This window comes from Vitis vinifera, chromosome 19, assembly GCF_030704535.1.
Source record: "Vitis vinifera cultivar Pinot Noir 40024 chromosome 19, ASM3070453v1".
NCBI lineage: Eukaryota > Viridiplantae > Streptophyta > Magnoliopsida > Vitales > Vitaceae > Vitis > Vitis vinifera.
Genome location: NC_081823.1, coordinates 20408387 through 20430615, shown reverse-complemented (window position 1 = coordinate 20430615; position 22229 = coordinate 20408387). Strand labels below are relative to the sequence as shown.

At 38.3% G+C, this 22229-nt stretch overlaps 1 protein-coding gene across 1 annotated transcript; it reads left to right on the top strand.

Moving 5' to 3' along the window:
• Positions 1–1720: 1720 nt before the first annotated feature.
• Positions 1721–20816, top strand: LOC104877732 (vegetative cell wall protein gp1-like). Its single transcript, XM_010646527.1, has 2 exons — positions 1721–2047; positions 20655–20816. Exons 1-2 carry the CDS (start codon positions 1721–1723, stop codon positions 20814–20816), a joined length of 489 nt encoding a protein of 162 aa, XP_010644829.1.
• The last annotated feature ends 1413 nt before the right edge of the window (positions 20817–22229 follow it).

The window sequence follows — 22229 nt, the reverse complement described above, 5'->3', positions numbered from 1 at the left end:
AAATGCCTATGAACCTCATTCTGATAGTTGAGTTATTTGATGTATGGGGCATTGACTTCATGGGACCTTTCCCAATGTCTTTTGGTAATTCTTACATCTTGGTGGGGGTAGATTATGTTTCTAAATGGGTTGAGGCAATCCCCTGTAAACAAAATGATCACAGGGTGGTTCTCAAGTTTCTTAAAGAGAACATTTTCTCAAGATTTGGGGTGCCCAAAGCCATAATCAGTGATGGAGGTGCTCATTTTTGCAACAAACCTTTTGAAGCTCTGTTATCCAAGTATGGAGTGAAGCATAAGGTGGCCACACCTTATCATCCTCAGACTTCCGGGCAAGTTGAGCTAGCTAACAGGGAAATAAAGAACATCTTGATGAAAGTGGTGAATTTCAACAGAAAAGATTGGTCTATTAGGCTTCATGATTCATTGTGGGCATATAGAACAGCTTATAAGACTATTCTTGGGATGTCTCCCTATCGTCTTGTCTATGGCAAAGCATGCCATCTCCCTGTGGAAGTTGAATACAAAGCTTGGTGGGCAATAAAGAAGCTGAACATGGACTTGATTAAGGCAGGAGAAAAGAGATTTCTAACCTTAATGAGATGGAGGAATTAAGAAATAATGCTTATATCAATTCCAAAGTTGCAAAACAGAGGATGAAGAAGTGGCATGATCAACTTATCTCCAACAAGGAATTTCAGGAAGGGCAAAGAGTTTTGATGTATGACACAAGACTCCATATCTTTCCTGGGAAGCTTAAGTCAAGGTGGATTGGCCCGTTCATTATTCACCGAGTATGGTCCAATGGAGTGGTGGAATTATTGAATTCCAATGGCAAGGATAGCTTTAAAGTCAATGGATATCGTCTCAAGCCATTCATGGAGCCATTCAAATCAGAAAAGAAGGAGATCAACCTCCTTAAGCCTCAAAAAGCCTAAGTGAAAAAGGGTTTGCTGGATGTGGTTTTACCACAGTCCAAAATTTTTGTAAATTTTGTAAATTTTCAAGTTGTTTCCATACTTTTGATCTTAGTTTTTGATCTTAAATCATGTTTTTAGGTGTGTTTTAATCGTTTTAAATGATCCCAGGTGGAAGAAATTTCAAGGAGATTGAAAGAAAAAAATCGGGGCGAAATTGGAGCCGAAACAGAGCAAAAACAGAGGAAAAACAGAGCTCTGCGAAATTTTGCAGAGTGAAGGAAACTTTTGCGAAATGAGCATTTTGTTGCCAAACCATTCCGCAACACTGTAGAAGTTTCTGCGAGTGTGTTTTGTAGCTACGAAAGTGAATTTGGCACACGAGTGCCACTTCGCAGTACAGTAGCATTCATTTCGCAGCTGCGAAACGCATTGCGAAGTGGAAAAGCGTGATTTCGCACCAAAAGTTCCATTCCGTAGGGTATTTCGCAATTGCGAAAGTGGTTTTGGCACACGAGTGCCACTTCGCAGCACAGTAACATCAAATTCGCAGCTGCGAAACCCACTGCGAAGTTGCTGCGAAAATGACATTTTGCTGCGAAATTGGCGTTTTGTTGCAAAACTTAAACTGACCCTTAGGCTTCCGTTTTTCCTATTTATACCGGTCATTTGAGCTGCGAAAAGGGTTTTAAAAATCAAAGCACCATTCTCGCAGCCTGTTCGTCTTCTTCAACCAGCCACGCCGTCCGAGCCTCCGGTCACCTTCTCCGATCAGCAACGCCGGCCAAGGTTTGATAGCCCAAAATGGCGCGAACACAAGGGGCTAAGTCTTCATCTCCTTCGAACCGTAAGAAGAGTCTGCGAAAGGAGCCAAGTCCAGGTTTTGCTCCAGAGCCTTCGCCGTCGAGACCAATTCCACCTCCGGTGAAGCCCGCGCCACCAAAGCCGCTGGCAAGACGATACCTTACCAGGTCAGGCGGTCGGCCGTTGCAGAAGAAACCTAGGGTGGAGAGCTCAGAACCCATCGATTTGACTGAGCAATCTCCAGAGCCTTCCCCAATTCCATCACCGGTTCAAACTCCAGTGCCGTCTCCGGTTCCTTCGCCGAGTCCCCTGCCAGTTCCATCGCCGGTACCATCTCCGGCGCCGCAAGAAAAATCTCAGGAGCCTCAAGCGCCGCTTCCCGAGCACCAAATTCAAGCTGAACCAGCTCTAGAAGAAGTAATTAGGAGGCCAATGCTACCTCAGCCCCCAATTGAGGGAAACTTGGATTATCGAACTCGGGCATTTCATTCCGAGCTTTGCTTCGACTTAGCAGCATTTAGAGTGAGGCCAGAGCTTGCCCAATCATTCTAGCTGCTGAGGAGGTATCATATGGAGCAACTGCTAGCTCCAAGAGACTTTTTCTATCCCCGGATAGCCACAGATTTCTACCAGTCCATGACAACCAAAGAGGTCAGAAATCCAACCTTGATTCATTTCACAATCGATGGGAGACATGGTATATTGGGAGCACGACATATTGCTGAAGCCCTGCAAATTCCTTTTGAGCCAACCCAATTCGATAATTTTAGAGCTTGGGCAAATCCTACTGAGCTAGAGATGGTGTGCACCCTTTAGAGAGGAGCTGCAAATCGATCACATCTGCTGAGGGGGGAGCTTCCTCCAGTTATGTTTTTGATTGATGCCTTTTTGCGCCATAATATCTATCCATTGCAGCATTGGACCCAAAGAAGGGGAGTTCTCCTGGAAGCTCTGTACAAGATGTCAGAAGGATTCTTCTTTGGGCCTCATCATCTGATCATGGCAGCCCTTCTCTATTTTGAAGAGAAGGTTCACAAGAAGAAGCTTCAGAGAGCAGATTGCATTCCCCTCCTCTTCCCAAGGCTGTTATGCCAAATTTTGGAGCATCTGGGATACCCCTCTGAGCCTCAGCTGGAGAGAAAGCGAATATGCCGTGAGCCATTCACTCTTAATAAATGGAATAATATGACGGCCTACAAAGTTGATCAGCCTGGGCAGCCTCAACCAGCTGCAAGGAAAGCCTCCCCAAGACGTGTACCTGAGGGTATAACAGTTGCTGCTCCTGCCATTCCTAGAGCTCCACCAGCTGCGCCTGCTTCATCTCAGCCATCCACATCAGTTGAGCCGAGGATGGCCATTCCTATATCTGAATATTGAGAGTTGTGCCGTGCTTTGGAGACTCTTACAGCTTCTCAGAGCAATCTTGCTCAGGAGATGGCAGCCATCAGAACATGCCAAGAGCAGATGTTAGCCTCTCAGGCTCAACAAGCTGCCATCTTAAGGCAGTTCCAAGTCCATTTCGATCTGCCACAAGCTGTAGAGCCCTCCACTGATACACCAGCAGAGCCACACCCTCATCCTTCAGAGTCTCATCCTCCAGAGCCCCAAGCCCCAGCTGATGCACCTACTGAGGAGGCAGATCCTTCTGCCTAACACCACCACCCCACTCATCAGACTATATTTTATATCTAATATTTTTATGTTTTTCATTTTTTTAGTTGAAAAGAAATCCTAGTATTTTGGTACTATATTTGGGATTCCTTATATTACTTGTCTTTTGCATTGTAATCAAATGAATTTAAAGTAATACAAGTTGAATATTTCGTGTTAAAAGTTAGCATTAAGTTATTCTTATTTCCTTTTCTCACAAATTCTATTCTTTTTGAAACATGTGGTTTTCCCCAATCAATATTCGAATTTGATTTCAGCAAGGAGGTACCACTTCCTCCCTTTTATTACAGTCACTCAAATCACATTGAGGACAATGCTCAGTTCGGTTGGGGGGTATGAGGAAGGAAGTAGTCTAAATCTTTTTGGTATTGCAATTATATTGGTTAATTAGTTGTAGTTTTTACTTTTTACTCTTGTTACTCTATTCTCCATGAATTTTGAGGAAAAATTTTCAAATTAAACCAAGAGAAATTGAACTGTTGTTTTTCACTTGACTTAGAGTATGGATTATGCTTACTAAAGTGGTTCAATTGTTGAAACTTCTACTAAAATTGAATTGAGTTCTTCCACTTTAAGCTATCCACACACTGTGCACATTAGATTCCGATTATAAGATGAAAAACTATTTCCCTCTTGACTTAGGATAATTTTGGGACTTGGTATATTTGACCTCATTTGATAAAAATTGAAACACCCTGCAAAAGGCCAATGAGCCTTTGAAATAAAGAAAGTTGTTTGCTTGCCTTGAAACCCGAGCAAGGTCTGAGGGGCATATGGTGAAAATCTTTAAAGCCTGGTGCCCTAAGCCTTAATTGGTTGGGAGACACCGACCTCAATGCTCGTTATAAAGGTGAATAGGTAAAGTTAGCATATGGTAGATGCTTGGGTATTAGAAATTCATTCTTAAAAGTCCGGGGAAAAATCCGAGGAGTTAGTGGTTGAAAGATCCTTAAAGCTTGGTGCCCTAAACCTTAATTGGTTGGGAGTCATCGATGGACCCCCATTACATGGACAAGTCAGAAAGAGTACCCCATAAAGCTACCTTGAAAAAAAAAGAAAAAAAAAAAAGAAAAAAAAAGAAAAAAAAGAAAGGTGCGTTCTTTTCTTATTGATTATGGTCAGATTATTGCTAAAGTGTTGAAAAGAGATAGGTTGGGGGGTGAGACTAGTTTAGCATATTATTCTCGGAAGCTAAGGAACCAATACACATAGATTTGTGTGGAAGACTAAAGTTTGATTCTTAGAAAGTGGAAATGATTTTAAAACTTCAGTTTGCATAATGCACTCCCTTGATTGACAGTGTTCAGCATAGGTGTTATGACTCTTGTTGAGATTTGGGTTTGTATTTCTTTAGTGATTCATGTGAGAATTAGATCATCATGCCACTTGAGAATTATTTCCTTTCAGCATGATGTTGTAAATTTTAGATTAGTTTGTTTTTATTTTTATTTTTCTCTCCTATATTGCTAAGGGACTAGCAATATGTCGGTTGGGGGGAGTGATTACTACTCAAAAAGTGCTATTTGATAGCCTATAATTAATCCTTTTAAACACTTTTGAGTAGTAGTTTAGGCCTTTTAACTCAATTGGCATGTTAAGGATCCTTTAAAGCAATTTTAATCACTTTGTGCAAGTTTTGGTGTTTTTGTTAGTATTTTGATCACCAAAGCAAGTCAAGACTGAGGAGAGCTATGAGGAATCTTGGGCAAAGCTTAGAAGTCATTTGCCAAGAGTGAATCCGGATTGCAAGGAGAAAAAGCAAAGAGAAGCTGCCATAAAGCATATTCTTGATGACAGTCGTAGCAGCCACTTTTGGAGCACTTTCTGAAGTCCAAATGATGCATGCTATATACCATTTCAAAGCTCAGGAAGTCAACAATCCAATGCTTCAAATGGTGTGCAATTCGGAGTTGAAACGAAGAAGTTGCAGCCATTACAAGCCAATCACTCCGAGCTGCAGGAAGCATTTTGCAAAGTGTTGCGAAATCACCCTTTTGTTGCGAAGTGATTTCGCAGCATTTTTATACAGTAAGGTGTTTCTCCTTCTGACGATGCACGATTTATGCCGCGAGAAGGAAGCTTGGAACCTCAAGGTGGAAGCCAACTTCGCAGCCCAGTGAAGATAGCTTGGTGTTGCGAAATTATTTCGCAGCCCTCTTGAGTGTCTGCAAAATCTCGCAGACACCATTTTTCCCCTGCGAAATGGTTCCTGAAGCCTCCCGATATTTGCTATCAACATTGGGAGATATTTTCCATTAGATTTTTGTTGTCTAAATCCCAAAATACTCCTTGTAAGCCTCCAATTACATGATTCCTTAGCTTTTAAGTTAGTAAAAAGACTAAATATCAATGTAATAATTAGTTTTATATTATGTTTATATATATACCTCTCGGGAGCCTGTTCTCAGAGAGGAGTTCCTTCTGTAAAGTTTGGGTAAGCAAGTAAAGGTCTTTTCTTTCTACTGCCTTACCTTCTCACTTTGTATTTTCAATTTCTTACTAAGTTATGAATTCTCTGAGGAGTTTTCCCCAGAGAATGAGTAACTAAATCTGTAATTCCTTGGAGCTAAGGTTGCCGGAGAAGGTTCCAAGTGCAAGAATGCAAAGCTTTGTGGTTTTAGCTAGTAATGAAGAGGAAGTGAAATCCTTTAGTGATTTCTATGTTTTTAGTTAACTTAAAACACCTTGGAGTCACCTGGGCCAACACTTGGTAAGGCAAGTGATTTCCAACCATGGAAATGCACTAGTTTACCCCTTGCGAGCCTCTGGTAGGTGACTTCAGGGTAGGATTTTCTAGAATAGCCAACACTTGGTAAGCTTTTGGACTCCTAGGAGGCATCCATTAGTTATCTCTTACGAGCTTTTGACGGGTAATCCAAGGTTAAAGATCACCTTGAATGGTTGAGGCTTAGTGAGAGGCTTAAACCATTGCAAAGTGCATCAGTGAGAGAATTAAAGTGAAATCTAATTGAAGGAGTCTCTGTACATCACCGGTTAGAGAATTGACTATATGTTGAATCTCTAATGCGAGGAAATGAACCATCTGACCAAAGCCATGTCTTTTGCATGAGGAACCACCTCAGTGAACCTAAATCTCCAAGGAATGCTTTTCTTCCTAAATTATTCCAAACTTCTGTTATGTTAGTTAGTTTAAGTCTAAACCTTTACCAATCAAAGTTTGTGTTTTACTTATTAATCTAACCTTGAAATGAAACAAGACCAATTTACTTGGAATTGGTATCATTGATTGCTTGTTAATCATTCCCAGTGAACGATCCTAGAGCCACTATACTATAGTAGCTTTGTCTTTGCTACCCTAGTATATGGTGTTATAGGTTATAAATTTTGTTGATTACTCCCTCAATCAAGGAGCACCAGCTGGACACAAATCAGCTGAGACACCAATTGGGCACGAATCAACAATTGGGTTTAGTTATCCTCTTCATGGTCTCCTTTTGGTGTGCTTAGAGATTGGTACATGTTTGAGTTTCAGTTGGGCCACCTTTCAGCATTGTGATTAGTGCATTTCCATCCTTTCTAAGCTTCCTTCATGTCATTTCTCTTTCCATGTCTTTGTACCTTATAGGAGTGTTATTCATTTTAGTTTGGATTCGAATTCTTAGATTAAAGTTGGAGATAGATTGATTAGAGTTTCAAAGTAGTCAGGTATGGATCCTCAGCATGATACAATTGATCGACTTACAGTCACTATGACTCTATTCAGGAGGCATTAATAGGTTTTAGCTAGAGGATTGATGGACAGTGAGATAGATAACCTCCAGTTCAGGATGAGATATCGTGAGATTCATTGCCTCCCACCCCCACCACCTAGGTAGCCAATGACATTGTTGAGGGTGACATCATACTTATGATGAGTTTGGTGGATAATGAGTCAAAGTTTATCAGATGAGAGTTCTTATAGAGGATGTTAGTTTTTTCTCTAAGATGGGAGATTTGATTGACATGGTTTTCTTCATGACGAGCCTGAGATGGACATATTGGATGATAGTTGGATGGTTAGCATAGATTAACCAGAGATAGTTCACTTTCTTGATATGATTGAGATCTTCATTGTTGAGAGTTTAGAAGAGATTCGGTTTATTTATGTTGGGGCATTCCACTTATGTTGATGATATGTTTGAGGACAATGTTAACCCAGTTATGGTCATGGAGATCCATCTATTCCAGGAGACCTTAGAGAGTTAACCCTAGAGAGGAAATATGATTGACATATCTAGATAGAGACCAGTTCTCAGACCCTACCAATGTGGATCAGCAGAAGAAGTATTACATTTGAGACCATGGTCGTAGGATGGGTGGTCATCAATTCGGTTAGCCTTACTCTTTATCACCTCTATTTATATACGTTGCTAGCCCATTGAGCCTCATGTGGTACATGAAAGCTTTTTCTTTCTTTCTTATAGCCTTGATTACCATTTCGAAACTTAGGTTGGGACCCTTTGGTGTATAGGCATGCTTTCCTAGGAAAGTCTCATGAGCTTTAGACTTATAGGCCTATCTTCTCATTCTTGTTACCATCTAATTACTACCCAAAAAGTGCTATTTTACACCTTTAAGTCATTATGTTTTAAGCACTTTTGTGTAGTAATTCTTCATCTTTATTCCAATTGGCATGTTAAAGACCTAGAAATGACTCCTAATCATATTTGTGGCTAGTTTAAGTGTTTTTGACATCTTTTTAGATCATTAAGACAAGCCATCCAAAGGAGAAAAGCAAAGAAAACCAAAGAGAAGCAAAGAGAAGCAAGGAGGAAAACAGAGGACAGCAGCTGCAGTATTCTTTGGCACTTTTGGAGCACTTCCCGAAGTCCATTTTTTACATACTATATACTATTTCAAAGCTCAGGAAGTCAAGAATCCAACGCTTCAAACCGTGTACGATTTGGAGCTGAAACGAGGAAGATATGGCCTTCGGAAGACAACTGCTCCAGGTGTGTGAATGGTGTGCGAATGGTGTGCGAAATTCGCACACCCCCTTAGCTGTGCGAATGGTGTGCGAATGGTGTGCGAAACTTGCACACCCCCCTTAGGTGTACGAAAATTCACACACCCCATGCGTGGTGCGAATTTTCCTCTGTTTTTGCCGACTCCACTTTAGATATTTTCTTTTGTATTTTTTGATGTAATTTCCTTTCTTCTCCTTGTAACAAGCCAATCACAAGCTTTGCTTTTGTAAAAACTATATAAGGGGTGGAAATCACCTCTTGGAGGTATCACGCGTGTTATGTTTTACACTTAGAAAAATATACAGAGCTCTCTCGTTTTCCCTTTTCTCTTTACTATTTTCTTTTTCTTGGAAGCCAAAGATGTTTTCTCAGTGGATGAGAGGCTAAACTTTTGGTTTCTTGGAGTGATGGAAGCTAGGTGAAAAGTCCAGATGCAAGGTGGAAAACGCTCGTGCTTTAAATTCAGGTAGTTGAAGTTCATAAATGGCTTTTAAATCCAAAGTTTTGCTTTAAATCCCTTAGAATCACTTTGAATGGCCAATACATGGTAAGCTTCAGGTCTTTGTGGATGCTTATTGCTAGATCCATATCAGTCCATTAGTTATCATGTACGAGCCATTGGAAAGTGGTTCAAGGTGAAGACCCATAGTGTCTAAAGCCATTAATGGACCTTGACTACCATTTCTATTGATTTTTATGGATTAAATCTTCATTGTTAAACCTATACCGATTCGGGAAATAACTATAGGTTAAATCCCCAATGCGAGGAGAAAAATCCGGAATTTTCCACTTTGCATTCTAAACTTGATCCTAGCAATCCTGAGCTCCGGGAGACTTTCTTTCTTCCATTTTTAATTAGTTTATGTTAATTTAGTTTCAAACACTTTCAAAACAAATTTTATTTTCTTTTAAACTCTAAGTTTTTTATAAAGGAAATCATTAAATTCAATTCCTAATCATGAGTATATCACTGGTAGAATGAAAACCCATCCTAGAGTTCGACCCTAGAGCAACTATACTATAGTAGCTTTGCTACACTAGTATGAGGTCATAAGTTTTATAAATGTTTTTGATTAAATGACCCGACTGGATTTACATACGCGAATCACCATCTCTTTATCACCCCGATTGTTCTATTTTACTATCATCACATTTTCATTGTCTTTCTTGTTTTTATCATTATTTGCTTCATCTTATCTCTCCTCTTCTCTGGGTTGATGATTCTTCACATCTTGGTGCAAATAGGGTAGTCATATCACTCCATTCATTCCATCATTTAGCATTGATTAAGAGATTTTAGTTTGAGAGGTTGTCTCATAGGATGGGGTTCATGTATTCATCAGTGATTTGAGAGAGTTTGTTCACTCCTTGTATCTTTCCCATTGGAGTTTGATTTATCGATGATCAAAGCATGCACATTTAAAAAGAAAAGAAAGAAAAAGCGCAATGATATGTTTGTGTATAGTATCTTGCTCCATTGGGCACTTATGTCCCTTTTGAGGTCTGCTTATTAGGTATATTTGTCATTATGGGTTCTTGTGAGATTTTTAAATGAGTTTCCACTCCTTGAGCCACTCTTGTTATGCATTAGGAGTGTCAAGGGTTCATGTGAGAGTTATATGAGATCCTATGCTTCTTGGATCATGGTTGATATATATTAGGTATGAGAGATGAAAGACCTTTTACTAGGGTCTCCGAATCATTGTCTTATCCACCATTCCATCATTGGTGATATGAATTTCCTTTATTGTACTGATATGGGTTGTTCATCATTCATTCCACTTTCTCATTTCCTTATTTTGTATCCCATCACCTCTTTCCAAATCTTCATTCCACCTTTTATCCATTTCCTACATATTGATACACATTTCTAGTTCGATACCTTCTACAAATCATTCACATGTTTCATTGATGGTTTGACTACTTATCCTTTCTCTCGTTCCACCATCAACATTTCGTTTAGTTACCGTTAGGTCCATGGATCATGAGATTTTTCTATGCATTATATCTTGTACACAAGGGTATGGGTTTAATCATTGGGTATTTTAGCCTAGTTTCCCTTCATTTCTTTTACCTTATCACCCTGGCCTACGTTATGTCCCATGCCTTAAGACCACCTTGAGGCTATGAGATTAGATGCTATCTTTGAAAACATCTACTTAGGTTGGTGTTTGGGATTTGGTTAACATATGGACGTCGTCCTGTTTCTTCTTTTAGGAGATGTTTATTTTATGTTTGGAGGTGATTTAGTGATGGATGTAGATGATTGCTTCATATTATGGATGATATTTGAACTATCATATTGGGGCATATTTCCCTTTCATTTGGTTGAGATGAGCCCCTACTTTGAGCCTGGGCATTTTCATCGATCGGAGATCCCTAATGGAGTATGTTGAGATGACATTAGTTCTAGTGGAGCATTGTTGAGCTCATTGACCATTTTCATGATTCTAGGTTCCAGTTGCAGAGTATTTCTAAGATGGACTAGTGGATTATTGTTGAGCTGGGGATAGTTGATTGATGATGTTAGATTCAATCTTTGTTATGCACCAGATATCCACATTGGGGCATATTTTCCCTTTTTCTGAGATCCTTAGTCGTGGTTGGGTTGTGTGGCTATCCTTGATCTTAATTATTAAGATGTTTGATTGATGCTAGTAGATGATTCATTGACAATGACAAATGTTTGGTTGATGATGTCATATTCTTTGTTTCGTATTAGATATCCATATTGGGGCATATTCCCCCTTTCCTTGTCAAGATTTTATTTGCACAATGGTATGAGGATGGATGATTAATGTTGGTTATTTACCTCATGACTTTGACATTAGATCTTATATTAGGTCATATTTCTCCATTTTCTTTGAGTATCCTTGAGATTGGGACAACAACCAGCTTGGTTTTAGATTGAGTACTAGTATGGGGCTTCCGACGATTGATTGTATCAGAACCACCCTACATGGATTTTTTGAGACAAAGATGGATCCCATCAGGTTTCATTCGAGGAGCATAGGTGGATCCTTTAGCCAGATGCTCATGAGATAGATTGCTTTCATCATTGATCACCTTATGGATTAGGTTATCCAGATGAGCAATATTTTTTTAGCACTTTGAGATATGCTTTTAGATAAGTTGCGATACACACTCCAAGATTTACATTTTGAGGTTTGTCGCCAGAGCAACTTATGAGACATAGAGAGTTCTTTCAGTTAAGATTTTTCAGAGGTTTGTCATGATGCATTAGTTTCTGACTCAATGATTTCAGCGGATGCTTGATTCACTAGTTGTTTTAGCAGTACGAGCACCCTGGATACTGGGGCATATTTCTGTTCCTAAGTTTATTAGTCTAACCCTTAGCATTTTAAGCATTCAACTTTGAGCCCATTTGCTTCCTATCCACTTTCGAGTTGGTCTTCATTTTTTTTTCCATTTCAAGCCTAAAGCTCGCGACCTAGAGTTAATTTTCATTTATCACCTAGAGTCATTTCTTTTCCATTTAGTGCCTAGAGCTCTTGACCTACAATCGATTTTCATTTATGACCTAGAGTAATTTCTTTTCCATTTAGAGCCCGAAGCTCTTGACCTAGAGTCATTTTTCATTTATGACCAAGAATCACTTCTTTTCAATTTAGAGGCTAGAGCTCTCGACCTAGAGTCGATTTTCATTTATGACACATAGTCATTTTTTTTCCATTTAGAGCCTAGAGCTCTCGACCTAGAGTTGTTTTTCTCATTTACGACCCGAAGTCATATCTTTTCCATTTAGAGCCCAGAGCTCTCGACCTAGAGTCGTTTTTCATTTATGACCCAGAGTCATTTCTTTTCCATTTAAAGCCCAAAGCTCCCGACCTAGAGTCATTTCTTTTCCATTTAAAGCTTAGAGCTCCCGACCCAGAGTCGATTTTCATTTATTACATAGAGTCATTTCTTTTCCATTTAGAGCTCGGAGGTCTCGACCCATAATCAATTTTCATTTATGCCCAAAAGTAATTTCTTTTTCATTTAGAGCCTAGAGCTCTCGACCCAAATTCGATTTATATTAATGAACCAGAGTCATTTCTTTTCCATTTAGAGCCCAGAGCTCTCAACCCAGAGTTGATTTTCATTTAAGACCCATAGTCATTTCTTTTCCATTTAGAGCCAGAACTCTCGACCCAGAGTCGTTTTTCATTCATGACCTGGAGTCATTTCTTTTCCATTTAAAGTGAGAGCTTTCAACCCAGAGTCGATTTTCATTTATGACCTAGAGTCATTTGTTTTCCATTTAGAACCCAGAGCTCTCAACCTAGAGTCGATTTTCATTTATGACCTAGAGTCATTTCTTTTCCATTTAAAGCCCAGAGCTCTCGACCTAGAGTCAATTTTCATTCATGACACAAAATCATTTCTTTACCATTTAGAGACCAGAGCTCTCGACCCATAGTCAATTTTCATTTATGACCCTGAGTAATTTCTTTTCCATTAGAGTCAGAGCTCTCGACCCAGAGTCGATTTTCATTTAAGACCCAGAGTAATTTCTTTTTCATTTAGAGCTTAGAGTTCTCCACCTAGATTCGATTTTCATTTATGATCAAGAGTCATTTCTTTACCATTTAGAGCCCAAAGCTCTCGACCCAAAGCTCTCGACCCAAAGTAGTTTTTTTCATTTATGACTTGAAGTCATTTCTTTTCCATTTATAGCCCAGAGCTCTCGACTTAGATTTGATTTTCATTTATGACCCATAGTCATTTCTTTTCCATTTATAGTCCAGATCCCTTGATCGAGAGTCGTTGTTCATTTATGATCCAGAGTCATTTTTTTCCATTTAGAGCCCAGATCTCTCGATCCAGAGTCGATTTTTATTTATGACCCAGAGTCATTTCTTTTCCATTTAGTGCCTAGAGCTCTCGACCTAGAGTTGATTTTCATTTATGAAAGTCATTTCTTTTCCATTTAGAGCCTGGATTTCTCGACCTAGAGTCGATTTTTTATTTATGACCCAGAGTCACTTTTTTTTCTTATAGAGTCTAGAGCTCTTGATCTAGAGCGGTTTTTCATTTATGAACTAGAGTCATCTTTTCCATTTAGAGCCTAGAGCTCTCGACCCAAAGTCATTTTTCATTTATGACCGAGAGTCATTTCTTTTCCATTTAGAGCCCAAAGCTCTCGACCCAAAGTCGATTTTTCATTTGTGACCTAGAGTCACATCTTTTCCTTTTAGATCCCAGAGCTCTTTAGCTAGAGTCGATTTTCAATTATGATCCATAACCATTTCTCTTCAATTTAGAGCTCGGAGCTCTCTACCCAAAGTCGATTATGACGCAGAGAAATTTCTTTTCCATTTAAAGCCTAGAGCTCTCGACCGAGAGTGAATTTTCATTCATGACACAGAGCCATTTCTTTACCATCTACAACCCAAAGCTCTCGACCCAAAGTCGATTTTCATTTATGACCCAGAGTAATTTCTTTTTCATTTAAAGCCCAGAGCTCTCCACCTGGAGTCGAATTTCATTTATGATCCAAAGTCATTTCTTTTCAATTTAGAGCTCAGAGCGCTCGACCTAAAGTCGTTTTTTTCATTTATGACCCAGAGTCATTTATTTTCTATTTAGAGCCCAGAGCTCTCAACTTAGAGTCGTTTTTTTTTAATTTATGACCCAAAGTCATTTCTTTTCCATTTAGAGCCCAAAGCTCTCGATCCAAAGTCGATTTTCATTTATGACCTTGTGGATCCTCCCCCAATCCATCGATTGGCGCGACTCGCGAATTAAAGCAATGAGGTGATTGTGGATAAAAAGTGGTTTTCGAGTTTTAGAAAATCCATCCCGACCAGGAACGATTTTCGTTTGGAGTCGCCACTTACTTTTTATTTTTATTTTTGAAATGGGGAAAATTAAATAAGAATAAAAACCCCTCAATGACTCCATTTAGGAAAAAACGGTCCGCAAAACTAGATTTTTGGGTCCAGGGATTAGGTTACCTATCAGGAAGGTACCCCATACAAGGTAGCACCCCTTTAGGCCTGGAATCCGGTCTCTACTAGTGAATTGGGTACATTGGAGCATACGGGTCGAAGATCAGGCAATTTCACCATGGGTATTATGAATGAAAAGACTTGCAATTCTAGTCGGTATTCGGTACACATAGGAAATTAATAACCAAAACAAAGTTGTGTACCTGAGGTCCCTAGTCATGCGTTGCGAGAAAGGGTTAGTCAATAAGCATAAGCACATAATATAGGCGAATTCCAAATTTACTAAAATTTCCATCCATGACCAAACTATATATATGTAATCTCTAGGCTCTACCCAATGGCCACCAAACGCAGCCATGACTCTGGACTATGTGGTTAAAAATTTAGCTACTCCTATTCCATTGGTTTTCAGCTAAGGGCTAACATCTTTCTCACTTGAACTTCATCCCCTAATAATTGGAATTTTGGAAACTTTGGAAATTTTTGGAAATGACACTAAAAAATTGAATCCAGACTTTTCGCAACATTGGAAATTTTTGGAAATTGACACTTTTTGAAACCTTTGGAAATTTTTGGAAAATGACACAAGAAAAAAAAATTAAATCTGAAAATTTTGAAACTTTAGAAAATTTTCGAAATTGACACTAAAAAAATAAATCTGAAATTTTCGAAACTTTTGGAAATTGACACTAAAAAAATAAATAAATAAATCCAAAATTTTCGAAACTTTAGAGATTTTTCGGAAATGACACTTAAAAAAACAAATCTAGAATTTTTGAAACTTTAGAAATTTTTTGGAAATGACACTAACAAAAAAGAAATCCGGAATTTTCAAAACTTTAGAAATTGATGCTAAATAAATAAATCCAAAATTTAGAGATTTTTCGGAAATGATATTAAAAAAACATATCCGGAATTTTCGAAACTTTAGAAATTTTTTAGAAATGACACTAAAAAAACCAATCCAGAATTTTCAAAACTTTAGAAATTTAGATATGGGAATTTTTTTAAAAAATGAATCCGGAATTTTTTAGAATTTTCAGAAACTTTGGTACAGGAATTTAAAAAAAAAAATGAATTTGGAATTTTTTTGAATTTTCGGAAACTTTGGTACAAGAATGTTTTTTAAAAATGAATCCGGAATTTTTTCGAATTTTTGGAAACTTTGGTATGGGAATTTTTTTTAAATGAATCCGAATCTTTTCGAATTTTCGGAAACTTTGGTATGGGAATTTTTAAAAAATGAATCCGGAACTTTTTTGAATTTTCGGAAACTTTGGTATGGGAATTTTTTAATAATGAATCCGGATCTTTTCGAATTTTTGGAAACTTTGGAAGATTTTGGAAATGTTAAGTTGGGAATTTGGAAAATTGGAAATATGGGAAATGATATTTTAAAAGTTAAGTTGCATGTGGAAAATTGGAAATGTAGGAAATGATTTTTTAAAAGTTAAGTTGCATGTAGAAAATTGGAAATGTGGGAAATGATATTTTAAAAGTTAAGTTGCATGGGGCTGTGCATGTGAGGTATATGAACTGAATGGGAGGGGTGAACGTAGGGGAGGAATTGTAGTGAGAGGTATTTGGTGCTGTTTGGAGACCTTAAGCTTCATGTGACTGTGGAGTGGCTTTAAGCCATATGTGGGTTGCATTTGGTGGCCGTTTGGAAACCTTGGGCTTCATATGGGCAATGGGGTGACTCTAAGCTGCATGTGGGCTGCATGTGGAGGCTTTAGGCTATGTATGTGGGCTGTAGGTGAGGGTGCGGAAGCTATGGGTGCGTGTGAGGATGAGGTGTGACTTGTACGGGTGGTCATGGTAGGGTGAGGGGATGTATGTGGTAGTGTGGGCTGCACAATGGGTGAGTTGTGGGCTGTATGGGAGATGAGTTTCATGAAGACTGAACAGTGGAGGAGGTAGAGAGAGAAGTGGGTTTGGTGGGTATGGAAGATGAAAACATCTCCTCTCCCTTTTTGAAAAAATCTCCACTGTAAAGAAACCATGAAACATCCAAAATCAACAACAACATGTGACCTCTAATGGCCACCCCAATCATACAAACAAATATCAGTAATAGTAAATAAAAGAAACGTAGAAAAGAGTAGAGATTTTCACACTGAGTCACTTACCTCTAAGTTGATGTAGACCGACGTATATTTCTCAAGAATCCCAAAACTAGTGAGTTTTCATCTTCTTCAAACCTCCCATATCTTCTCTTCCTCCTTTTTTTTTTTTTTTCCTTCCTCCTTTCTCTCTTCCAGTCCCTAGACTCTTCTACCCCATCTCAAAACGTCTTCTCTCCCTTTTTGAAAAAATCTCCATCTCTTCCCCATGCCGAGAAGACCCATCGGAAACCTCCATTTTTCTCTTTTCCAATATTCGTCTTTCACTCTTCTTTTCTTTTTTCAAAAGAAACAATCTCTCTTCCCATGCATTTTGCCAGCTTCCCAAGTATCCATTTTTCATTTTTCATTTTTCCATAAAACATTTTTTTTTTTTTTACCTTCCCATGCAGTCCACTGACTTTCCTTTTCTACTTTTTTTTTCTTAAAGTAAATAAAGCTTTTATACAAAATGAAAATAAAATGACATAGTAAAAGCATAATATAAATAAATAATAATGATAATAAGAATAACAAATACAATGATAAAAAAATAATAATAATGATTATAATAATAATAAGGATAATAATAATATTAATATTAATATTGATAATAATAAAAACAACTAGTAATACTAGTACTAATAATAATAATAATATAAGATGTCCAATCACCTACAATTTTCTGAAAATAAATAAGTGGATGAATAAATAAATAAAGAAGGAAAAATAAATAAATACCACACCACATAAAAATAATCTAAATATTAAACTAAAACACAAAAAAATAAAAATAAAAAAATAAAAAAATGAAAAAAAAAAATAGAACATCAAGCTGATACAATTAAACATCGAAAACTCATCTCAGGCAATCGAAATAAAATAATAAAGAAATATCAAGCTAAATACTCACCTAGTCTCAAAAATTCATAAATCAAGAAACTAATCTTAGAGAATTAAGCTCACAAAAAATATCTAAGTGACATGGGTGACCTAAGTGGAAAGTGCCAAGGTGAACTAAGTGGAAACTAAACCAAGGAGGTGTCCAAGTGATAAAAAAAAACATGCAAAGTGACTTAGGAGTGTACCTACCGGGCCAGATGTATCTTAATAGGCCTATGGTGCTAAGAAAACCAAAAACAAACCGGTTGATCTAGTTTATAAAAAATTCTCAAATTTTGACAGAATATCCCTTGAGAATTAAGGAATCCAACAAAAAAACGGTGCGCAATTCCGAGCTCGGATGAGGGAGAAATGACTTAAACAAGATAGAGTGCTCCCGACTTGGATGGGCTTCAGTGAGTTTTAAATAAACTAATGTGGAGACCCTAACTCCTGACCTGTAGCAATGATATGAACCAAGGAATTGACCATGATGGCATTTCATAATGGACCAAACGCTTTTACTAAATTGGATAGCAGATGAACCTACACAAGGCTCAAAAATCGATTAAGCCCAAAATGAGGCCATAGCGGTGCCATACGGAAAAAATTGGGTGCTTGTGACACCCCTAAGATAAATGCAAGTGTCGAAAGACAAAATTGAGGGTCTACAAATATGCCCCTCTTCAATAGAGTGAATGAACAAGTGAAACACGAGTGTGAAGTGCACGTAATGAATGAGTGAAATGAACTCTAGTAAAGAATTCAAATGACCAACAATTTTATCCCCACACAACAATAAAGAAGGCTAAGGGAAATGAGTCATGCTGACCGAATGGACTAGAGGATCCAGGCACAATGCCGGAGAAAGCTAAAGGAATCTGGACATAATGCCAGAGAAGACTAAAGGAAACCGAACATGATGCTTGAAAATATTAGGAGATCCGGACACAATGTCGGATTAGACTAAAGGAAAATGGATCAAGTTCGGGCGAGTACTGAAGAAGGGTTTGGGCGAGTACCGGGAAAGGGGTCCGGGCGAGTACCGGAGAAGGGTTCGGGCGAGTACCGGAGAAGGGTTCGGGCGAGTACCGGAAAATAGTCTGGGCAAGTACCGGAAAAGGGTCCAGGCGAGTACCAAAGAAGGGTCCAGGCGAGTACCGGTAGAGGGGTAGAATCCGGGTGAGTACCGAAAAAGGGTCCGGGTGAGTACCAAAAAAGGGTTCGGGCGAGTACCGAGAAAGGGGTTCAGGCGAGTACCGGAGAAGGGTTTGGGCAAGTACCGGGAAAGGGGTAGAATCCGAGTGAGTATCAAAAAAGAGTCCGAGCGAGTACCAGAAAAGGGTCCGGGCGAGTACCGAGAAAGGGGTCTGGGCGAGTACCATGTATACATTTGAAGTATCAATCCCGATTTCATTTGTGAATACTTTTGAAGCCAATGGCTTTTCAACGCTTAACTTGTTTGGTTTAAACATGAATTGTACTATTGTTAACCTTAGCTATGAATTCATCACTAACTTCTATATATAAGTCGTAATATATGCAATACATTGAAAATAGTTAGGTTTGACGAAATAATGTACAATCAATTGAAACTATTTTTGGCATAGCCAATTTAACAGTGTCCCTCAATCCACGAGAAAGCGATGTCGATGTGCATTATGTGATGAAAGCAAAAATCTCCCCAATATCTTCAATCTATACTTCTTAATCTTGCCCTGCATTCATTAATGTTTAAAAGGCATATTAGGAAATGTTAAATATTTTGGCCATGGAATGCAACTTTGATATAATCATGGTATATTAAAATCGTGTATGGACATAACACATTGATGGATTTCGAGAGTCCTCCATTTGACCAGTTGTCCATGAATTTCATAACAAATACTTCGTAGTCATTACTAACACACAAAGTAACAAGTAATTATTTATTAGGCGTGACATGGCAACTATAATATACATAAATTGCCTTGCAATCAAATTTAAATCTAGTTACGGACTGCAAAGTAAACACTAACTCATTTGGCTGACATGGTACGTTTGGCATGACAAAGCGGAACATCTTCAAGTCTACATCCACCATTTGTTTCTTGTAGGCAACAAGCCATAGAACAACCTTGGCCTTAAATAATGAATGTAGATGCATTCAAACTTCCCATCTTAGGTACAATGGAAGCAACAAAGATTACGGAACTAGCAGCTACTTTACCAAATTTTGTTGTATCCTACTCATACAACTCCTTCTCCTTCCTAGTCGAGAATCCAAGAGCTGGATTTGTTTGTTATGCAAGTCATAAACATAAAGCGTCCAATGGTTTTTGAGAAGAACCGGTAAGTAGACCTGCATGATGCCACTCAGAATGTATTACAACATACATTAGGTGAAGGAGATGACAAGTGTAGAAACATCGAACAATGCATTTAAGCTGACCTCATTAACATTCTGATATGAAACATATAAGTGATACAAATATGGCTCAAAACGGCCAATTGTTGTGTCGTGCGTCAAATGTTTGGCGTTGGAACGCATGACCATTTCTTGCATATGATATGAAAAAAGTTTAAGTTTTAAAGGGTAGGGAAACTTCTTGACATGTTATAACAACAAATCATTGAATTGTAGTGTCCATCAAAGGCCTCCATTACAACTATGTATGGCGAAAGAAAGAGTTTGGTCCTTGATACATCATTGAATTGAAACATTCTACAATACGCATCCACGACCTAAGATAAGAAGTGATTAATATTTAAGCAATATTCAGAGCGACTAATGACAAGATGTTACATGAATATTAAATTAAAAATATTGCAAAGTAATGGAGAAATTGATATATTAACATGATTGCCAATCCAACTGTCTCCTTGGAAAGAGGCAAGGTTGCCTCTGCTTAAACTCGTGTCATGCATTGAAACAAGTTCCTCACTGTCAACAAAACCATAAATGTTAGGGTAATACCAAATATGTGGAGGTGAATACATTTGAAAGTGGAGTATTATATGCTATGTTAAACCTCGGGTCCAAGTCCCCATAAAAAACAATTGCAGCTGCTTGTTTGAGGTCCATCTTAATGGAAAACTGGCGGGTTTGTGGCTGCACTATGAATGACGACAATAGATTGGGAGCCAACTGACACACTCTTCGTCGCCTCCCACTCCTATCAGATGGGGCCACAACCATGGAACGCAAAGGCAACTGTTCATAGACAACTACTTCTTCATCAGCTGTTAGTTTGGAGTAACAACAGTTAATTCATAATGAAAGGTAATATAATATGAGTTATTATGTACACATTCATGTAGTAATAAATGTCCCCCATACTGTTACCAATAACTTATGGATGTCGAATTGGTGTGTCAGGTACCTCTTCAGTGCCATGGGATGCCATGTCATCTCCGCCATAGTCTAAATGCGGTTCGGCCTCCAGAAATTCATAGGCTGCATAGCTTGAGTGATCAGCAGCAGGTGAAGGTTGACTTCATTCTTTTCGGCCATCCAATGTATGCATCAGACCACACATGATGCCAAGCTGTTGTTGAATGCCCTTTTGATATGCATTTATTGCGCGTTCTGCTGCATAGTGTTTCTCCAATAATTCCTATGACATGTTAACGAATAGCTTGCACATAAATTACTATAAAAATATTGAAGAAAAATATTTATAACCAATGATTTAAAACAATGCAATCAGTAAACCTAATTGTAATGGCATTCAGACGGAGTTAATTCATAAAGTAACAAACAGTATCCGTATATGACTACTTGTCGGGCCACTCTCAGACACCACATGTGTACGAGGCGGTGACGAATTATCAAACCCCTATAATTGAGAACATGACACAAATTAAGAACGTATAAACCTTCAAGGTATTCAATTTCTATGTCATCAAATTACATAACAAAATGAATGTAGAATAAATGGCTACCTTGCCATGTCCAAAACTACCAAACTAACTGATCTCAGCAGCTAAGCGCTCCTTTATCAACTCATCCGACCATCCGGAGAGGAAGGGCATTGTCACGGGAACATGAATCGAAAGAATCTTGGATTTAATTACGTACTGAAGCTGCATAATGGAAATAAACATATGTGGATTCGTTACTTGATGGTAGTGATGTGAACAATTTAAAAGTGACCAAGTTATCAATGTAAAAGAAGGGCAATACCTAGAGGAAGAGGATGCAACCATGTACCCAAACACTGTTCCGTTGTTTAAATTGTCTAATACCCTCAACCAGCTGGTGAACAACAAATTGGCCCCAATTGACATCGTTTCGAAAACCATCTTCATGGATGGTATGCCATAAGTTTCGGCATCCATCTATCCTTGACATTGGCGCCAATATCGTCGCACATGCGTAGTAAAGGAAGCATCTACGGAACTCCTCCTCGACAGGTAAGTTGAGGAGTCTCTCCTCACAAGTGTTGAGTGTACCGAACGGATGCTTAGATAAGGTTGATGCAATTTGTAGAATCCATCCGCTTGTCAGGAGGCCAAATACAAGGCCAACATCTATAGCAGTCAGATCATAGCTTTTGTCGGATGATATGTCTATGTGTCTGAAGCCAACGTTAAAATGGTCGATCAACCATAGACATATATTATGTCATATCTCATTTCAATTTAAGTTGAGAAGACCTCCAAACTGAAGGTCTTGAACAACTTCCAATTTATCAATTGGCAGCCTGTTGCATAGTTTTAAGAATCTTGAAGATGAACAACATGTGAACAATCTTGTGTACTGCATTAAAAGTGTAGGACATAATTAGTATCTTACACATGCATTTTAGTAATCAACATAAAAATAAAAAAGACAATATGAATACATAAACGTGGTGGAAAAAGAAATACAATTAAATGAACTAACAAACAAAATAATGTGGATGAATAATTTACAACTGGGATGTTTATGTGATAATGAATATGTAAGACC

What these genes read in the sequence shown, in the direction of transcription:
- LOC104877732 (XM_010646527.1), top strand. Translation starts at nt 1,721, where the DNA reads ATGGCGCGAACACAAGGGGCTAAGTCTTCATCTCCTTCGAACCGTAAG. An exon ending in CCCTGCCAGTTCCATCGCCG is followed by an intron (nt 2,048 to 20,654) that starts GTACCATCTCCG and finishes TTGGTGTGTCAG; the next exon opens with GTACCTCTTCAGTGCCATGG.